Source organism: Hemiscyllium ocellatum, chromosome 10, assembly GCF_020745735.1.
Source record: "Hemiscyllium ocellatum isolate sHemOce1 chromosome 10, sHemOce1.pat.X.cur, whole genome shotgun sequence".
Classification (NCBI taxonomy): domain Eukaryota; kingdom Metazoa; phylum Chordata; class Chondrichthyes; order Orectolobiformes; family Hemiscylliidae; genus Hemiscyllium; species Hemiscyllium ocellatum.
The window spans coordinates 76570921-76588871 of NC_083410.1; the positions used below are offsets into that span (position 1 = coordinate 76570921).

At 39.3% G+C, this 17951-nt stretch overlaps 1 protein-coding gene across 1 annotated transcript in view; it reads left to right on the plus strand.

Moving 5' to 3' along the window:
• The window catches only part of snx14 (sorting nexin 14), a 217068-nt gene that overhangs the window by 45311 nt on the left and 153806 nt on the right, over nt 1-17951 (plus strand). The window contains exon 8 of the mRNA XM_060830993.1: nt 16024-16180. Within this exon, the coding sequence (XP_060686976.1) occupies nt 16024-16180 (157 nt within the window). The remainder of the gene's footprint in view (nt 1-16023; nt 16181-17951) is intronic.

Genomic DNA, 17951 nt, shown 5'->3' on the forward strand with positions numbered 1-17951 from the left:
ACTTTCATGTTCCAGATGTCTTGCAGTCTTTCATAGTCTTTGGAGGCAGCTGTCTCTGTTTTTCACTTGGGGTGTTGTAGGGGAACTCCTGGTCTTCTTTGATAAATATGGTGACTTGACCCCCTGCTTTTGCTTACACCCCTCTCCACATATTTCTATTGATATAAATTATTTTGGAGGCTGGCTATTTCTGATTTGTCAATATCCTGTCTAACCCCCTCTGTCAGTGATCATGGGCAGCTACTTATGCTGCCAGGATGACTGATGTCTCCTAGTCCACCTCCATTTGAAGCTTATTTTTCATTCCTTTTAAGAACAAAATCTTATTTTGTAAAAACATTGTACTCAATAGGGAAATGTGCTTGATAAATCTTTTGTTTATCCTTGTGGAAAGTGAGTAACTAATATGATACAATTAAGATAAGTTGCATGTTACATAGGAATACCAAATATGGGTTATTGAGTGATCACATGGTTAAGGGGGACCTCAATTTCTAATAGTTCTTGCACGTGCTGGAAACTTCCAATTAGTATTTGTATACAAGAAGAGCATTTAAACCAGGCAAATTGACCTGATTGATCAAGGCATTGCCCTGGACATCAATCATTTTTTGCTGTGATTGTTTTGTTCAGGTAAAACTAACGGTTCATTTTACCAGCTCACCATGGATCACATGTGACTTCTCTTTCACTATCAGCCTGCCATGAGGGACCTTGTCAAAGGTCTTACTATAGTCCATGCAGACAACATCCATTGTATTTAGCTTTCTCCCAGTTTAGTACTTTCACCTGATGATGACTATTATTCTTATCCATAAATAATTTAAAATTTATGGAATTCCCAAAAAGCTCCCTCACTGAAACTTCAATCGTCTGGCCAGGCCCATTTCTCAATACCAGGTCTAGTATGACCTCTTCCTTAGTTGGACTTTTTACATGTTGCTTTAAGAAATCCTCTTGGATGCATATAACAAATTCCACCCCATTCCCAGCACCTGACACTAGAAGAGTCCCAGTTAATATATGTGAAGTTAACATTTGTCCACACACAAACCCTGGTGTTTTTACATTTTTACATATTTTACATGTCTTGTCTACATACATGACTTGACCTGTCCATGCCAGCATTTATGATGTACTTGAGATTTTTAACATTTTTCAACTAAATCCATCAGAATGACACTTGGTACCTTCCTCCCCAGTGCTTGTCTATTTCTCATCCAATATATTCCCACCAAATTTGAATGCAGAATACAGGGTTAAAGGTGGGATTCTTGGCAATGTGGGGAACAGAGGGATCTTGGGATCCATGTGCATGATCCTTCAAAGTTGTTAAGTAGACGTACGGTGTGTTGGCTTTCATGATCGGGGGATTGAGTTTAAGAGGCACAAGGTTATGCTGCAGCTCTATAGAGCACCAATTAGACCACACTTGGAATATTGTGTTCAGTTCTGGTCGCCTCATTACAGGAAGGGTATGGAAGCTTTAGCGAGGGTGCAGAAGAGATTAACCAGGATGCTGCCTGGACTGGAGGGCATGACTTTAGAAGTAAGGTTGAGGGAGCTAGAGTTTTTCTCACTGGAGCGAAGAAGGTTGAGAGATGATTTGATAAAGGTGTACAAGATGATGAGAGGCATAGATAGAGTGGATAGCCAGAGACTCTTTCCCAGGGTAGAAATGGCTATCATGAGGGGGCATAATTTTAAGATGATTGGAGGAAGGTTTAGGGGAGATGTCAGAGGTAGGTTCTTTGCACACAGCGATGGGTGCGTGGAATGCACTGCCAGCAGTGGTAGTAGAGTCAGATACATTCAGGACATTTAAGCAACTCTTGGGTAGGCAAATGAATGATAGTAAAATGAAGGGTATGTACGTTAGTTTGATCTTAGAGTAGAATAAAAGGTTGGCACAACATCGAGAGCTGAAGGGCCTGTACTGTGCTGTACTATTCTTTGTTCTATAACTATACTATTCTCTTCACTATATTAGAGTGTTTGACATTTTCAGTACTTCCTTGGTGAAGAGTTTCCTTCTAAATTCTCTGTTTGCTTTATTTTTGTGGCTGTCTTACATTGATGATCTCTCATTATGCCCTTCTCCATGAGTGGAAACATTCACTCTGTCTTCACACACTTAAACTTGTCATAATGTTAAAGACATTAGAACGCATTTTTTTGTGCTCTTCAATGTATTTCGTTTATCAAAACTGAATGCAATACTCTTAGTCTGCTGTAATCGAGTTTTACACCGGATTAGTACACCTTCCCCACTTTCTAATTCAATTCCTTTAGAAATAAAGCCTGGTGCTTTCTTTATTGGCTTGTAGGACAATACTTAATGTAAGATGCTTTTATACTTTAATATTCCTTTAATCATCATCCATGCTTGAACCTCTATCTGTTGTCACTTCCTTATTCTTATCAAAATGTATGATCTCTCATTTAATCTTGTTGAGTCACATTTGCCAAATATTTGCCCATTCTGCAAGAGTATTAATGTCCTTTTGTAATCTGTTGCAGTACTTCTTAGTATTGACTCTCTTTCTTTCACCAATCTCTTCCTGCTACCGTCCCACAAATTCTCCAAATTGACAAAGTGTTTTTGAACCCAAAGTCACAAGTATTAATGTAAATTGTCAACAGAAGTGTTTCCAGCATTGATCCATTAGGAACACCACTTCTTACCTTCTGAGACTCTGACTACACTTTGCTCCCAGACTTTGGTTTTTATCTTGAAGCCACTGAGCAACTATGACAGAAACATGGTTGAAGGAGGGACAGGACTGGTAGCTTAATGGGGAGGAATGAGAGGAGAGGCAGTGGCATTTTTGATTAGGGAAAACATCACCGTAGTATTTAGAGAGGATATTCCTGAGGAATAATCTAGTGAAACTGTATGGATAGAACGGAGAAATAAAAAGGAGGGGATCACTTTGATGTGATTGTACCTTAAGTCTTCCCCAGTAGTTTACAGGAAATTGAGGACCAAATATGTAGGGCGATAACTGTAAGAATAAAAGGATTGTAATCGGGGATTTTAACTTTCCAAACATAGACAGGGATTGCCATAGTGTTAAGGGCTTGGACGGGAAGGAATTTTAGTGTGTACAAGAAAACTTTCTCAATTAATATTCAGATAACCCTACTAGAGATGGGGCACAAACGTGACCACCTCTTGTGAAATAAGGCAGGGCACATGACTGAAGTGTTAGTGGGGGACCAGTGACCACAATTCTATTACTTTTAAAATAATTATGGCAAGGGTAAGGCCTGGTCCACAAGTTAAACTTCTAAACTGGAGCAAGGCCAATTTTGATGGGAGGCTTTTAAAAGCGAGATCATAAGTTTCAGAGACAGCATTTTCCTGCTAAAGCTGGCAGCATTAGGATACACTGATTGGAGATATTGAGGCTGTGGTCCATATATAGACAGATGGGATAAAATGAATCCCTTGAGGGTAGGAATACACTGAAGAGGGAGATTGGGGGGCAAAAAGGGGTCATGAAGTAGCTTTGGCAGAAAAGGTTAGGGAGAATCCAAAGAGATTGTACAAGTATATTAAAGATAAACTAGGAGAGTCTCCCCATTCATGCATACTCTTATTCTGTAGTGCAGATGCATAGCATGCTGTGCCATATCTTGGGCTAACCATGTTTTTTTTAGATTAGATTACTTACAATGTGGAAACAGGCCCTTCGGCCCAACAAGTCCACACCGACCCGCCGAAGCGCAACCCACTCATACCCCTACATATACCCCTTACCTAACACTACGGGCAATTTAGCATGGCGAATTCACCTGACCCGCACATCTTTGGACTGTGGGAGGAAACCGGAGCACCCGGAGGAAACACACGCAGACACGGGGAGAACGTGCAAACTCCACACAGTCAGTCGCCTGAGGCAGGAATTGAACCCAGGTCCCTGGTGCTGTGAGGCAGCAGTGCTAACCACTGTGCCACCGTGCCACCTTTTGTTTACTAGCCCATTGCAATCTAAACAATTGTTTGAAATTTACTGATTCTGACAAAGTTACAATATACATTTATCACAACCAAATTATGTTTGTTTAGAACTCAGATGGAAGTGCAAGTATTTTGCTAATGATGGTTGGCTAGTCCATTGTTGCAATGTACTGTAGAATGGAAATCTTTTTAAAGCATGACCTCAGTGGACTTGATGTTATGTTATAGCAAGAGTTTGATTGTTGGTTAATCAATTTGTCCATTCAATTTTGCAAATATGGACGCAGATGGAGAGGGCTCTTGTGGGTGTGTCACAGAGATAGCAAGCCAAACCAAACTAGGCTCACTGTCCCTGGACTTACAACATTCAGTCACTCTTGAAACTGCCCAATTATTCCTAGTGAAACTTTATGGATAACAGAACTTGGACACCAGGTTTTTAATTTAAATAAGAATTGACGCTATTATTAATCTTGCAACTTTTGTAGAACACAAGCAAGGTAAGCAAGTCCAGTCTCCTTTTGATCGTATTCACTCCATTCTCTCATGCAGACAGCCACAGTTAAGGTATTATAAAGAAAATGAGAGTTGTAAGTTGTCAGTTCAATGAACAGATTCAAGCAATGGATACTAGGCCTTCATGAAATCCTTACATGATGAGTTATTAACAAGAAAGTAGAACTGCATATCTTTCTTGAAAACTGAAGTCACTGGTTAATGCAAATGGTTTCAGCATCTATTTATTTATTTATTTATTTTAATAGGCTGAGATTGCATTCTTAGAATAGTTAACAGTTTAATAGCTGAGAGATAGCAAAACAAACCTGCAGAACCTCCAGAAGCCTTCAAAGATCACACTGCATCTCTTCTAGATTGGTTGTGGAAATTCCCCAATGGGCTTTGTCTTTGCGTTCCGTGGGGTCAACCTTCCGTGATTGATGTTATGTCCCAAGAATGTCACCGCCGCTTTCGTGAATTCAGTTTTATTTAAGTATTTCACCAATATTGCTTCTCGGAGTCTTTCAAAGAGCTCTGTCAACTGTACCATGTGATCTTTCCAAGATTAACTAAAGATCACTACTTTGTCCAAATTGTCTGCACAGTTTGTTAAACCAGCCCCAACTCTGTTCATGAGTTTTTAGAATGTGGTGGTTGTGTTCTTCACTCCAAAGGGCATCACTTAAACTGATATAGCCCATTCCCAAGTTGGACTTAATGCGTGGTTACTGGCAGCTACCTTTATCAGAGACGGTGAAATTTATTTCACTGTCTCTGATAAAGGTACCCGCTAGTAACCATGCATTAAGTTCAACTTGGTGATGTAACTGCTTGTCCGGCTTTCTTGATACAGTCCTCCAATCTCAGAATTGGATATGAGTCTGATTTTGTAATGGTGTTGACCTTCCAATAATCCATACACAATCATTGAGTCCAGTCTGGTTTGGGAACTAAGATGATCGGCGTACTCCACTCGCTGTGGCTTGTTTTGATGATGCTCACGTCAAGCATGGCATCCACCTCCATCTGGACCTATTTGGCTTTGAAAAGATTAAGCCAACAGGGATGTTGTTTTATTGGAACAGTATTTCCTACATATACTTTGTGTACATTAGCATTAGTCCTCCCCATCTGATTCTTACATATGTCTTTTTACTGTAATAACAAATCTTTCAACTGCATTCTATGCTCCTGAGACAGAGCTTACTAATCTATCCCACTTCTCGAGGACTACTTCATTTTTAAATCTATTTTGAGGCACCTCAAAATCCATATCATCTGGATTTGATTCCTCACTCTGCAAGGCAGTAACTGATACCTGATTCTCCAGTTCTTTCTCTAGAGTAATACGGTTTCAGCATGTTCACATGACATACCCGATGGCTTTTTTTTCTATCTGGCATCTTTACTAGATAATTCACCTGACTCAACCTTTTCTCAATTTGATAGGAACCACTAAACCTGGCTTTGAAGGGATCTCCTATCATTGGTAACAGTACTAACACGTTACCTCCTTGGGCGAACATGCGAATCTCAGAGAGCTTTTGTATGCCACCTGTTTCATTCTACATTGTGCCCTCTTTAGATGCTGTTTAGCTAACTCACCTACTTTATTTAGTCTCTCCCTCACCTCCAAATCTTTGGTCCTGTAAATTTTTTCTTTAATTAATATCAAAGGGTCTCTCACTTCATGACAATATTAACTTGAACTGAATAGATTCATTTGGGGCATCTCTAATGGCAAACAATACGAATGGAATACCTTTATCCCAATCGTTCGGGTAACCCTGACCGTATGGTCTCAAGGTCTGATACCACCTTTCAAAAGTTCTCTAGGATTCAGGATGATAAGCACTGGATTTAAAATGCTGTATACCTAAGCTATTCATAGCCTCCTTAAACATCCTAGCAGTAAAATTTGACCCTTGGTCTGACTGAATCTCTCTGGGTAGCCCATACCATGTGAAAAAAGCTACCAACCTCTCTACTACCCTTTTTGCCTTGATTCTCTGTAATGGATATGCCTCCGGAAATCTGGTAGACACATCCATTATGGTTAACAAGTACTGGTTCTCAGAAGGGCACCTACATAATCAATTATAAACCCGAGTGAAAGGTTCTTCAAATGCGGGAACCGGCAACAAAGGTGCTGGTTTTATTAAGCCTGTGGCTTAGCTACCATTTGGCATGTTTGACAGGTATGGCAAAAGTTAACCAATCCTTGTGCATTACAGGCCCATACAAATGTTTTTGTACCTTAGCCTGAGTCTTTCGTACTCCTAAGTGACCACCTACAGGTAGTTCATGTGCTACCTGTAACACATACAAGGATGTTGCCAGGGTTGGAGGATCTGAGCAATAGGGAGAGGCTGAATAGGCTGGGGCTGTTTTCCCTGGAGCGTCAGAGGCTGAGGGGTGACCTTATAGAGGTTTACAAAATTATGAGGGGCTTGGATAGGATAAATAGACAAAGTCTTTTCCCTGGGGTTGGGGAGTCCACAGCTAGAGGGCTTAGGTTTAGGGTGAGAGGGGAAAGATATAAAAGAGACCTCAGGGGCAACTTTTTCATGCAGAGGGTGGTACTTGTATGGAATGGGCTGCCAGAGAAAGTGGTGGAGGCTAGTACAATTGCAACATTTAAGAGGCATTTGGAAGGGTTTGGAGGGACATGGGCCAGGCGCCGGCACGTGGGACTAGATTGGGTTGGGATATCTGGTCTGCATGTACGGGTTGGACCGAAGAGTCTGTTTCCATGCTGTACATCTTTATGACTCTATGACATCCTGTCTGTAAGCTACTGGCAACACAATCTGGTACACTTTGGCCCATTTCTCCTCTGCAATAATCTGCTGTGGTCTTCATTTCCATCTGAGGATTCTTTTCAGATAGTAAACCTCAGAGATTCTCTGCCTCCTTTTTGGAGTAGACATCCACATAAATATCTTTTATCATCTTGCCTTGCTGTTGCAAGTCTCTTAGCCTTTCAGAACTAAACACTTCTGTCTGACCCTCTGCACCATTACATCAAACAGAGTATCTGCTAACTGAACCTCAACTCCTTCATCTTTCTCTTTCCTTTTCACTTTGTACTGTGACTTATAATGGTTACCAAACAATCTGGGAAAATACCCAGGATTTTTGTATTTTAACTCCTCAGTTTCTTGGTCTTCCTTGGGCTTCTCCACAACAAGGGGTGTCACTCCCACCTTGGATCCTGCCAAATCATTCCCAAGAATGAACTGAATTCCTGGAACTGACACTCTGTCAATCACTCCCACTGTAACTTCCCCAGTCTTGAGTTGGCACTCCAACCTCATCTTACATAGGGGAATGCTAAGTTTCTGTCCATCTATCCTATAAATTACCACAGATCAGAAAGAGTGCATTCCTTACTATCAGCGACTGGTTAGATCCTGTATCTCTCAAAATTATAACTTGTCCTTCTCGCCCTGTTCTTTCTGAGTAAACTTTAGATTAGATTAGATTACTTAGTGTTGAGACAAGCCCTTCAGCCCAACAAGTCCCACACCGACCTGCAACCCACTCAGACCCACCCACAGAGGCGAATTATTTTTAGAGATCAGATATTCACTCCATACCCAGTCCCTGCCTTGGCTGTGCACTCTGCTGCAACTTCTCAGCTCTTCTTAGGGTCTCCTATACTGCCTTCTCTAATGCCTCTGACTGAGCTTCTTTTACCACATCTTTTCTCACAGTGCCTTTCTTTAATGACCAGCACTGTGTCTTTAAGAATCCCACCTTCTGGCGGTGCAAATACCTTTTCCCAGTGCTTTCTCAAACCACTGACACTGTAATTTTCTGTGTTCCACACCATTACAGTGAAAACACCTGAGGCCTTTCACCTCCTTTTCCACCCTCTTGGGCTTTTTTTATCCTGTGGTAAAATCTTATCAGTGCTCTCTCTACTTTTGATTTAGTAGTGTAGGATCTCCCCTTCTCCCAAATTCTATCCCCCATAGGACGAAATTCTGGCTGGCAGCTTGTCTTATGCACCAGCATGTTCCCATCTGCTAATTCTGCTGTCCTTTTCACTTCCTGAACTTTGTTTCTCCACGTGATTGATTAGATTAGACTACTTACAGTATGGAAACAGGCCCTTCGGTCCAACAAGTCCACACCGATCCTCTGAAGAGGAACACACTCAAACCCAGTCCCCTACCCTATATTTACCACTGACTAATATACCCAACACTATGGACAAATTAATATGGGCAATTTAGTATGGCCACTTCACCTGACCTGCACATCTTTGGATTGTGGGAGGAAACCCATGCAGGCATAGGGAGAATGTGCAAACTCAACACAAGGTGGGAATTGAATCCAGGACCCTGGCACTGTGAGGCAACAGTGTTAACCACTGAACTACCTTGCTGCCCAGCAGAATAGTCTCTCCTAGAGCGAAAATGTCCTATCTGTGTTCAAAGCACGCACCCATAGATCAACATGACAGTTTAATTCTTTCGAGCTCAATGTAAATCTGATCTGGTTCCTTCTTTGTTTTTGAATCGCTGTCTATAATGCTTCTGGTACCAATTAATAAGCACTTAAAATAGCCTGTTTAACCTCTTCATTATCTTTTGACACCTCATCTGACACCGTGACCAATACCTCATTAGCTCTGCCTACCAGTTTAGTCTGAATTAGCATTACCCATAAATTCTCAGACCACTCCATCTGCTTCGTCAATTTTTCGAATGGAATAAAGAAGGCTTCAGCATCTTTCTCATCAAAATGTGGCAGATTTTTGACAGGTAAATATCGCTACCTTCTCTTTTAATCTCCATCCTGTTAACTTGACTTTGCTGACTAAGTCACAATTTCTCCGGTTCAAATTCTCTCTCTTTTCTCTCTCTTTGCTCAGCCAAGAATCTTGTTTCTCTCTTTTTCCTCTCTCTCTCTCTTTCTCTCTCCCTTTGTTTATCTTCTAACTTCATTTTCCTCTATTGTAATTTAACTTTTTATACCTCTACTGCTGTTTCTCTGACACACCTAAGTATTTGAGTAATTCTTACAATTTTAGCTTTACTTTTGATTTTGGTTAAACCCAAATATAACTTATTTGCTAATTCTAAACGTATGGCCTTTTTCTTTCCTTCTAAACTTTCTTGGCGAATTTGAGAATCATTTTCAAATCCCAGAACCTCTTTAGCAATTTTAAGAGCCATTTTTTCTTTCTTTTAATTACTCAACCACAAGAAATTAAACAAATTGTCTCACCTACGTTTTATTTAAAGATCTAGGACACTAACCTGCAAGTGTTTAAACCTGCTGGTATTTTTCGTACCCCAAATTTATTCAAATCTGTCTAAACCGGTTCAAATCACAGACTCGAGCCCCCAAACTGTTACGACATGGGATAACCCTTCTTAATTTTAAACCAGCAACACAGAAAAGATTATCCCATGCAGTAATCTGTAAAAATTCGAGGCGCTATGGACTATTTGAAGCAAAAATTAACAACTTTATTTCTTAAAGTATAACAGAGAATAATTAACTAATCACTATTTACAGTTTCGTCCTCTAACCTATTTTTTTTACCTTTTCTTCTGTAATACTAGTCCAATAAGACTCCCAATTAAGATTTACAAAACCACACCTCTGATCTCAAAACCAGGCAACTTTCGTTCTCCTAGTCGGATCTTCCTGTATCACCATGTCGTTGTCTTAGGAATTTCTGCGTCACAGGTTACTGATCGAAAAGTTACTTTTAAGAGAGCTGTTTACAGGCTGGGCTTCGTGGTTCTCCTCTCAACTGTTCAATTTTCCCCAGTCCTATACCCCCAAAGAATCTGATTGTCATTGGCTTTTAAGATTGTCAATAGACTAAATTAAAACTGAATTGGAATTGATATTTTTCAGGGCGTAATTTAAATTGATTGGCCGAATTCAAATTTGTTTTTGTCTCCAGGCAACGAGCTAATTGAATTGTTCAAGCATGTGTTAAGTTGTTGCCTTATTAAGAATCACATGTGCTGTGTCTGGTAGTTCTCCTTTTAACTCTCAAAGTATCCCCACATCTTCGTAACACCAATGTACATAAAATCAACATATCTGAAGAATTTCTCCTTAATTCGACATGAGCTCCAAGTATTAATTCTTAATTATTTATTGGTATAGCAGGCTAGCGAGTGAGTAAGTTTCCAGAATCCATGATGCCAACAATACCTCAGCTAAACATTACATCAGTGGTCTGATCCTTGTTTGTTTTGTTGAACCAAAACCATGTATGTTCATGTGCATTAGTTTAACCTTCAGATCTGAATCCTTCTATACCAGGAGCCAAACCAGAGGTCCTCCCAGTCCCCTCTGCAGGATATGGATGCTCCTCAGTTAACTCAGCTGTCCCGGAGGCCGCTTGCCAACCAGAGCTCGGAGTCTTATTAACTATGTGTCAGTGCCAAATACATCAACATCCAGTTAATCACCTTTTGTTTAACCTTGGTCCAGTCCAATGACTTCTTGGGGTGTAATGAAATGAAATTCGGGTTCATGCTCCTTGTTTTTTTTCATATCCTCCAGTTCTCTATCTGCACATCACCTTACTCAATAACTGTAAAAGAAGTCATACATGGACTCAGCTTTCTTATCTGTCTTGAGGATACTTCTTCAATATGTTTCCTTCCTTGCCAATTTTATGAATAATTTTATCTTTGAGTGGTAACTACCTCCATATGTAAGTACCCCCTCCGAGCTGCAATGTACATGGTATCAAATAATGCAGCTCTAACAAATCGCAATGCATTCATCGGGCTTTATCATTTGCTTGTGGTTGTCTCTCATTTTTTCAGGGTATCCGTATGTTATCTGATTGGTCATTTCCCTCAGCTCACTATCATGTCTCCCATGTCCACATTCTTTTATTTCTGTAATATTTGACTAGTAGCCGATCACACCTTTTATTTTAATTTTCTTTTTACCTCCCAGTTTTGCTGTATGTCGGTGTGTAATTGTTTTTGTGCTCTTCCAGGCCCCACACATCAATTTGTCAAGGTGTTTGAGACCGATTCTTCAGTGATTTTTTTTTTGAGACCATGAATTCCCTCATGTTTGTTACCTCTAAGATAACAATCACTTTTGTACAATTAACATTGATATCCCAAGATCATGTCACACATTCTTGACTCTTGTATGATCTTATCAAAGATCTATGAGGTTTCACTTACCTTTGTGCATGTAGTCCTAATGCCTTTCGCAGTGCCCCACCGGCAGGTTTAGTTATCTTAAAAGGAAAGACAAGGACACAAACATCATCAAGATAAAAGTATTAGTTTAGTGCTTGCATCTAAACTTCCCTTTCACTAAAATGCATTTTAATCTCAATTGCTGTTCCAACCCATTATTCTAATTTTATCTCTGTCTTCTGCCACCACTTAAGCACTTCCTCTCAATTAATTTTGTAATTCAGCTGTTACCTAATTTGGAACGATTTGTAGTCCAATGAAACATCAATCAATGATATCTTAAAACAGAAGTCAAACATTTGTTTGATTCAGGCAAAAATATGTTTTCATTCTTTCACTAAAATTACCACTTTTTTTTATAGAAAAGTACTTAGAGTCATAGAGATGTACAGCATGGAAACAGACCCTTTGGTCCAACCCATCCATGCCGACCAGATATCCCAATCCAATCTCGTCCCACCTGCCAGCACCTGGCCCATATCCCTCCAAACCCTTCCTATTCATATACCCATCGAAATGCCTTTGAAATGTTGCAATTGTACCAGCCTCTGCCACTTCCTCTGGCAGCTCATTCCATCCAACGATACATGAATTCAGACAGCAAAGGCAGTAACTGTGCAGGTTCTCTCTCTCTCTCCTACAATGACCTCACCATGTGCTTCCTTTGTCTGTACTTCTCCCTTTTAAAACTGCTGTTGTACTTGATAACTCATTCTAGAAATTTTGATATAGCTCTACGTAAATTTGTCCAAATTCTAAATTTTAATGACTGCCTCAAAGTCACAATTTTTTTCTGCATTGAAACCACTGAGATTCTGTGCATGCATCCTATCATTTTACCGAGTCCTTTCAAATTTTCAAGTGACTATTCCCTTTAAATGTTTTAGAATGCCAAACTCTGTGATTCTTAATACAATTCTTTTTTGCCATATGCTTAAGTGTATACATGCTTAATGGTTTTGAAATTTCTGATAATCATACCTTTAATATTTTCACAGTAGTTCTCCAGTGTTGAGATGCATTGTTAACAAATGGCTTGATTGGTTGAGGTTTCCTTATCCATCACTCTGTTGAGACATTGAAAGTCTGCAGGCAGTTGAGAAGTTTGAAGCCATTGGCAAAAACACTCAGTATCTTCAATTATCTGGAAAACAAACAGTATCTATCCATTCCACTTCAAGCAGATTGGGTCATTCAGTGGTGGTGCATTGCTGGTTGACAGGGGTGTAGTGAAAACTGCTGGATGTTATAACATCAACAATATCTCTTCCCCCTGTACAGAAATAAGTGCTTTATATTCAACAAAGGAAAAGACTATCTCCTTTGTTAGAGTCCTCTTTTTTTTCCTTTTAAACCCCTTGATATAAGTTTTCACAGATTTAGAACATGTTATCAGATAATTTTGTTCAAAGAGAATTGCATTTCCAAAATTCCAGTTTCTCTATTACTTGCATACTTTCCCACCAAAGTATTTGTACATTCTCTGGCCAGAAAATGAAATTCCAAAACAATAATTTAAACATAAAGTTTCTGAAATTAAATTTACCCAAGGTTCTTCCAAACACAACTCAGTACTGTAATTTTAGGAATGAGCACATAAGTTATATCAGATACAAAAACAAATTCTGAAAAACCTCAGCATGTCTGGCAGCATCTGAGAGGAGAAATTAGAGTTGACGTTTTTGGTCTGGTGACCCCTCTTCAGAACTGGACCTGAAATGTTAACTCTGACTTCTCTTCGTAGGTGCTGCCATATCTGCTGAGCTTTTCCAGCAACTTCTGTTTTTGTTTATAATTTACACCATCCACAGTTCTTTTGGTTTTTACATAAGTTATATGTTTGACTGAATTTTACTTCCTTTTTAATCAACTGTCGCTAATTCCAAGACAGAGATTTTTACCAAGTTTTAAGAACCAAATTTTAAATCAACATTTCGTAGCAGATTTTTCTCTTCACAGAACAACTATTCACTCACCATTCATGTTCCAAATTGATACAGGTACCCACCACACTTTCAAATCGCCACACATTCCCAAAATGCAAAATAAACTCAGTATTCATATCTCGAGCTCCAGGACACAAAATATACAAATTACACAAGACAACATTTAACAACCAGCAAATGAAGATGTATACAAACCAGACCATAAAAATAGTAAAGTTAGTAGAGGGGCTATGGATACTCTGTTTCGCATCCAGACAGGAAAAAGTTATTACTTCAGGTGGATACAATAGCTGAGAAGAACACAGCAGCTGTGCATTCTAAATGAACAGCCATACAGGGAATTTACCTTAAATCTCAGCTATGGCAACATTGTTTCATGTCCAAATTCTCCAATTCTTTGGGAGATTATTCAAGTCCTATCCCAATTTTCTTCAGAATCTACCTGTCCATTTTTTCTTAGCCAATTTAATCTTATGGGGAGTGGCCTGTTCCTTGATCTTTTTTCATTTTAAGAGTGAGTGTTTTTTCATTTTTCGTATTCTCTTAACGAGTACTTCCTCTCTTCTGTTTTGATAGAAGTGGTCTCTTGAGATTATTTACTATCACTACATGACATTCATGGGCTTCCCTTGGTAAATTAAATTATTTGCTAACATGGTGGTACTTTTAACCCTTTTTACATCTATATTCCTCCCCGTAGCTTTGGGTCTAGACTTTGGATGCAAGCTTCCCCCTGCATCTTCACACAATTGTGTTTGCTTTGGCAAAAGCATTTTGTTTTTCTGTTAGTATGGCTTGGACTGTTGAATCCTGGCTCATATGTATAGGGTTTATCCATATTTCTCCCACTATACAAAGTAATTCCTTGTATTGATTGACTGATATTTCAGCGATGCAATATTCCTTGCTGTACTTAGCAGCTGGCATGTTTGACAAACCTCCCCAATCTCTACATCTCTATCATTACCTTCCCTTGCTATCTCAGGTCCGAAATCTCTCATTCCTGTCTGATTGACCAGCTGGCTTTGTAGCTTTTCTATCCGTTTTGACATTTTGTATGGTTTCCGGTGTTACTTTACTTCTCCTGATCTGTTCTATATACTGCATTCATAACAGTATTCAAATGATTGCATTACTTTTATAGTACCTTTTTCTCCTCGTTATCTTGTTAAAATGCCACCTCATTTGTTTTTTTCTCTAATTTCTTGTACTGTGTACCCACTACTTCATATGGGTGAAATAATTTTCACTTTTCGCTGTAAGCCTATTTGTCTCCTTTCAAATGTCATCTACCTCGGCTCAAAACTCCAGGTTCTCTTGCTGGCTTTCTACCAAGTCTTCTAGTAGGTTGGCTGATACAGTCTTCTGCAACTTTTTAAACATTGCAGTCTTTCAAAGGATTTGCCCAATATTTTCACTCTCCCCGCAGGAGTGACTAGCATTTTCCCCATATTGTGGCCACTTCCCCATTACGTACGTTTGTAGGGGATCCTCCAAATAATAAAAAAAATGTCCTTGGCTGAGACAACAGTTAACCTGAGCACATTTTAACCAGGGTCCGACATCAAAGCAGCGAAACTGCTTCTTGTCAATTGCCCACCAAAACACCCCAATTATGTTGCCTGGTTACCACATTCAATAACAGTTTTTGGCTCGGCACAAAGGAAAAGAGTCAAATTTGTATGAACTAACCACTAACTTGGTTAATTAAAACAGACATATAATTCATACCGTTTGGTTAAGAAAACAGGCATGCAATTCATACAAAGCTGAAATCTATGCACATGCCTACTACGTTTCTGTGATGTTTCTTGAACAGTCAAAGTATTTAAAGGCTTGTACCCAAGATTTGGAATTCACACTGGCCAGGCAATTTCCCAAGTCCTTGGTGTTATCTTGAAGCGCCCAAGCATGGGATCCTCAACTTCGTGAAGATTGATCTCTGATGTTTTCGCTGCTGGTCTGCCCAGAATCCTTCACTTTTTAAATACTTTTTTCCTTTTCTTCTCAAACTGTGATGTCTTATTCTTTATTGCATCTGGCTCATCTGCTGAGCCTTATTGTTTTCGTTATTGGCTCTGGCCCAAGGACACCAGTAGCATTACCTCATTACTCTTCCACCAAATGAGGATTTACACCTTGCCATCCCTCAAGCTGGCTCGAACTAGATCAGCTAAGCTAGTGGCTGGGACTTGGGTAACCTCCGTTCACAAGCTGCTGCTTTTGTGTGAGCATCTCCTGGCCAACAAAAGTTGTTTGTTTACATTTCCAAAGCAGTCCTCTGTGTGCAAATATCCTGGGTTGTTAGTTACGTCTGGATAATGCAATACCAGCTTCAGATTCAGAATTGGAGTTATAGATTATTCACTGGTGTATTTGAATGACTAATTTTGAATGTTTCTTCCTATTTCAGTAAAACATAGTGAGTATTTACAACAAGTTGCATTGGAAGAGTATGGACCGGATCTGCACCTAGCTCTGAGAAGCCGTAGAGATGAACTCCAATATCTTAGGAAATTAACTGAATTGTTATTTCCATACATCCTACCACCAAAAGCAACAGAGTGCAGGTGATATATTTTCTTCTCTTTTGCATTCTTTTTGGAATGGGAAGAGTACATTTAATGGCAAAGTTTTTAAAAATAAAATATTCTATAAACAAAATGATTTGCTAGGGATTTTTTCCATAAAACTAAGTTATTTTTCTGCACTCTTTCAATATTGTGAACTTTTTAACTTTAAATTCTGACCATACATTTAAGTTGTGATGATCCTTTTTGATGCTTAATTGAAATTCTAAAATTTTACAATGCTATTTTTTCCTGAGTTTTTGTCAACACTTTTCCAGTATTAATTTGCCTTATCTGTATCCACACCTCAAATGTAACTTTTGCATTTTTATGTTCTGACATGTTCATGGGCTTTGCTCCTTTGCTATGATTTCTTCCTGTCCCATAATTCCTAAAACGCACATTCCTCGAATTCCAGCATCTCAAATGGACAAAAGTGGACAAATGGAGTGTAATGTGGGAAAATGTACAGTTGTTCATTTTGAATGGGAGAACAAAAGAACAGTATCATTTAAGTGAAAAAAAAACTAGAGAAAGCTGCAACACAGAGATATTTAGGACAAAATACACATGAAAAACAGGAAGCTAACATGGTTACACCAGGTAATCCAGAAGGCTAATGGAATGTTGGACCTTATTTCAAGGGGGTTGGAAGCTAAGAATGTTGCCTTACTGCAACTGTACAAGGTGCGGTGAGACCACATCTATAGTAGTGATGGCAGTTTTGGTCTCCTTATTTAAGGAAAGATACCGTTTCATTTGAGTCAGTTCAGGGAAGCTTGACAGGGTAAATACTGAGAGAATGTTTGCTCACATGGGAGTTTCTAGGACCAGAGGGCATAGTCTCAGAATAAAAGGATGTCAACTGAAGACAGATGAGGAATTTCTTCTGATTCTTTGGCACAGTCTTCTATGTGGGGTGAGTGAGGTAGTGGGGGAGAAGTGTGCAGAAACCTTGTGTGTATTTAAGATTGAGGTAGATTCTTTATCAGTATGGAAATCAAGGGTCACATAAAAAAGGCAGCAAAGTAGATGTGAGGAATGCTAGATCAGCCATGATCCCATTGAATGGCAGAACAGACTTGAGGGGCCAGGAGACAGTAAGGGCTGCAGATGCTGGAAGCCATTGTCAATAGACGTGAAGCTGGAAAAGCAGAGCAGGTTAGGCTACTTCTGGGGAGGAGGAAAGACAATATTTTGGGCCGAAACTGCTTGTATCTGTTGCCATTTCTTATGGTCTTATGCCTTTCACCCACCCACCTACACTGGTGATACCTGAAGAGTTGCAATTTATAAGGTTCAGGTATTCCTCCCCTAAAACACTTCTGCTTTTCATTTATTGTTCAGATGATCCTGAAATCCATCTTTTTCACCAAGCTTTTGATCATATTCCTCACTTCCCTCCTTAGTTTGGCATTCCCGTTCTGCTTGGGAACAGTACCTGTGAAGTACTGGAATGCTTTTCTCTATTATGGTCATGTATAAATGTAAATTGTTATAAAACTGCTTAATTAGTTTGAAATAAATTGTAATTCAAATACAGTAGTGCAATAATAAATTCTGTACTCTGCATAGTTATGCATCTCATAATTACACTCGTGTAGCTGTCATAATGTGATCATTTCTTAGCTTAATCTGAAAGTTGGAACAATCCTAGGCTTTTGATTATTTTATTTAAATGTATCTTCAGGAGTTTACTATTTAGCAGAGGCCCTCTTAATTAGCAGAAAAAGTTACAACTTAATCCTCTATTTAATTTCTTTTTTAATCT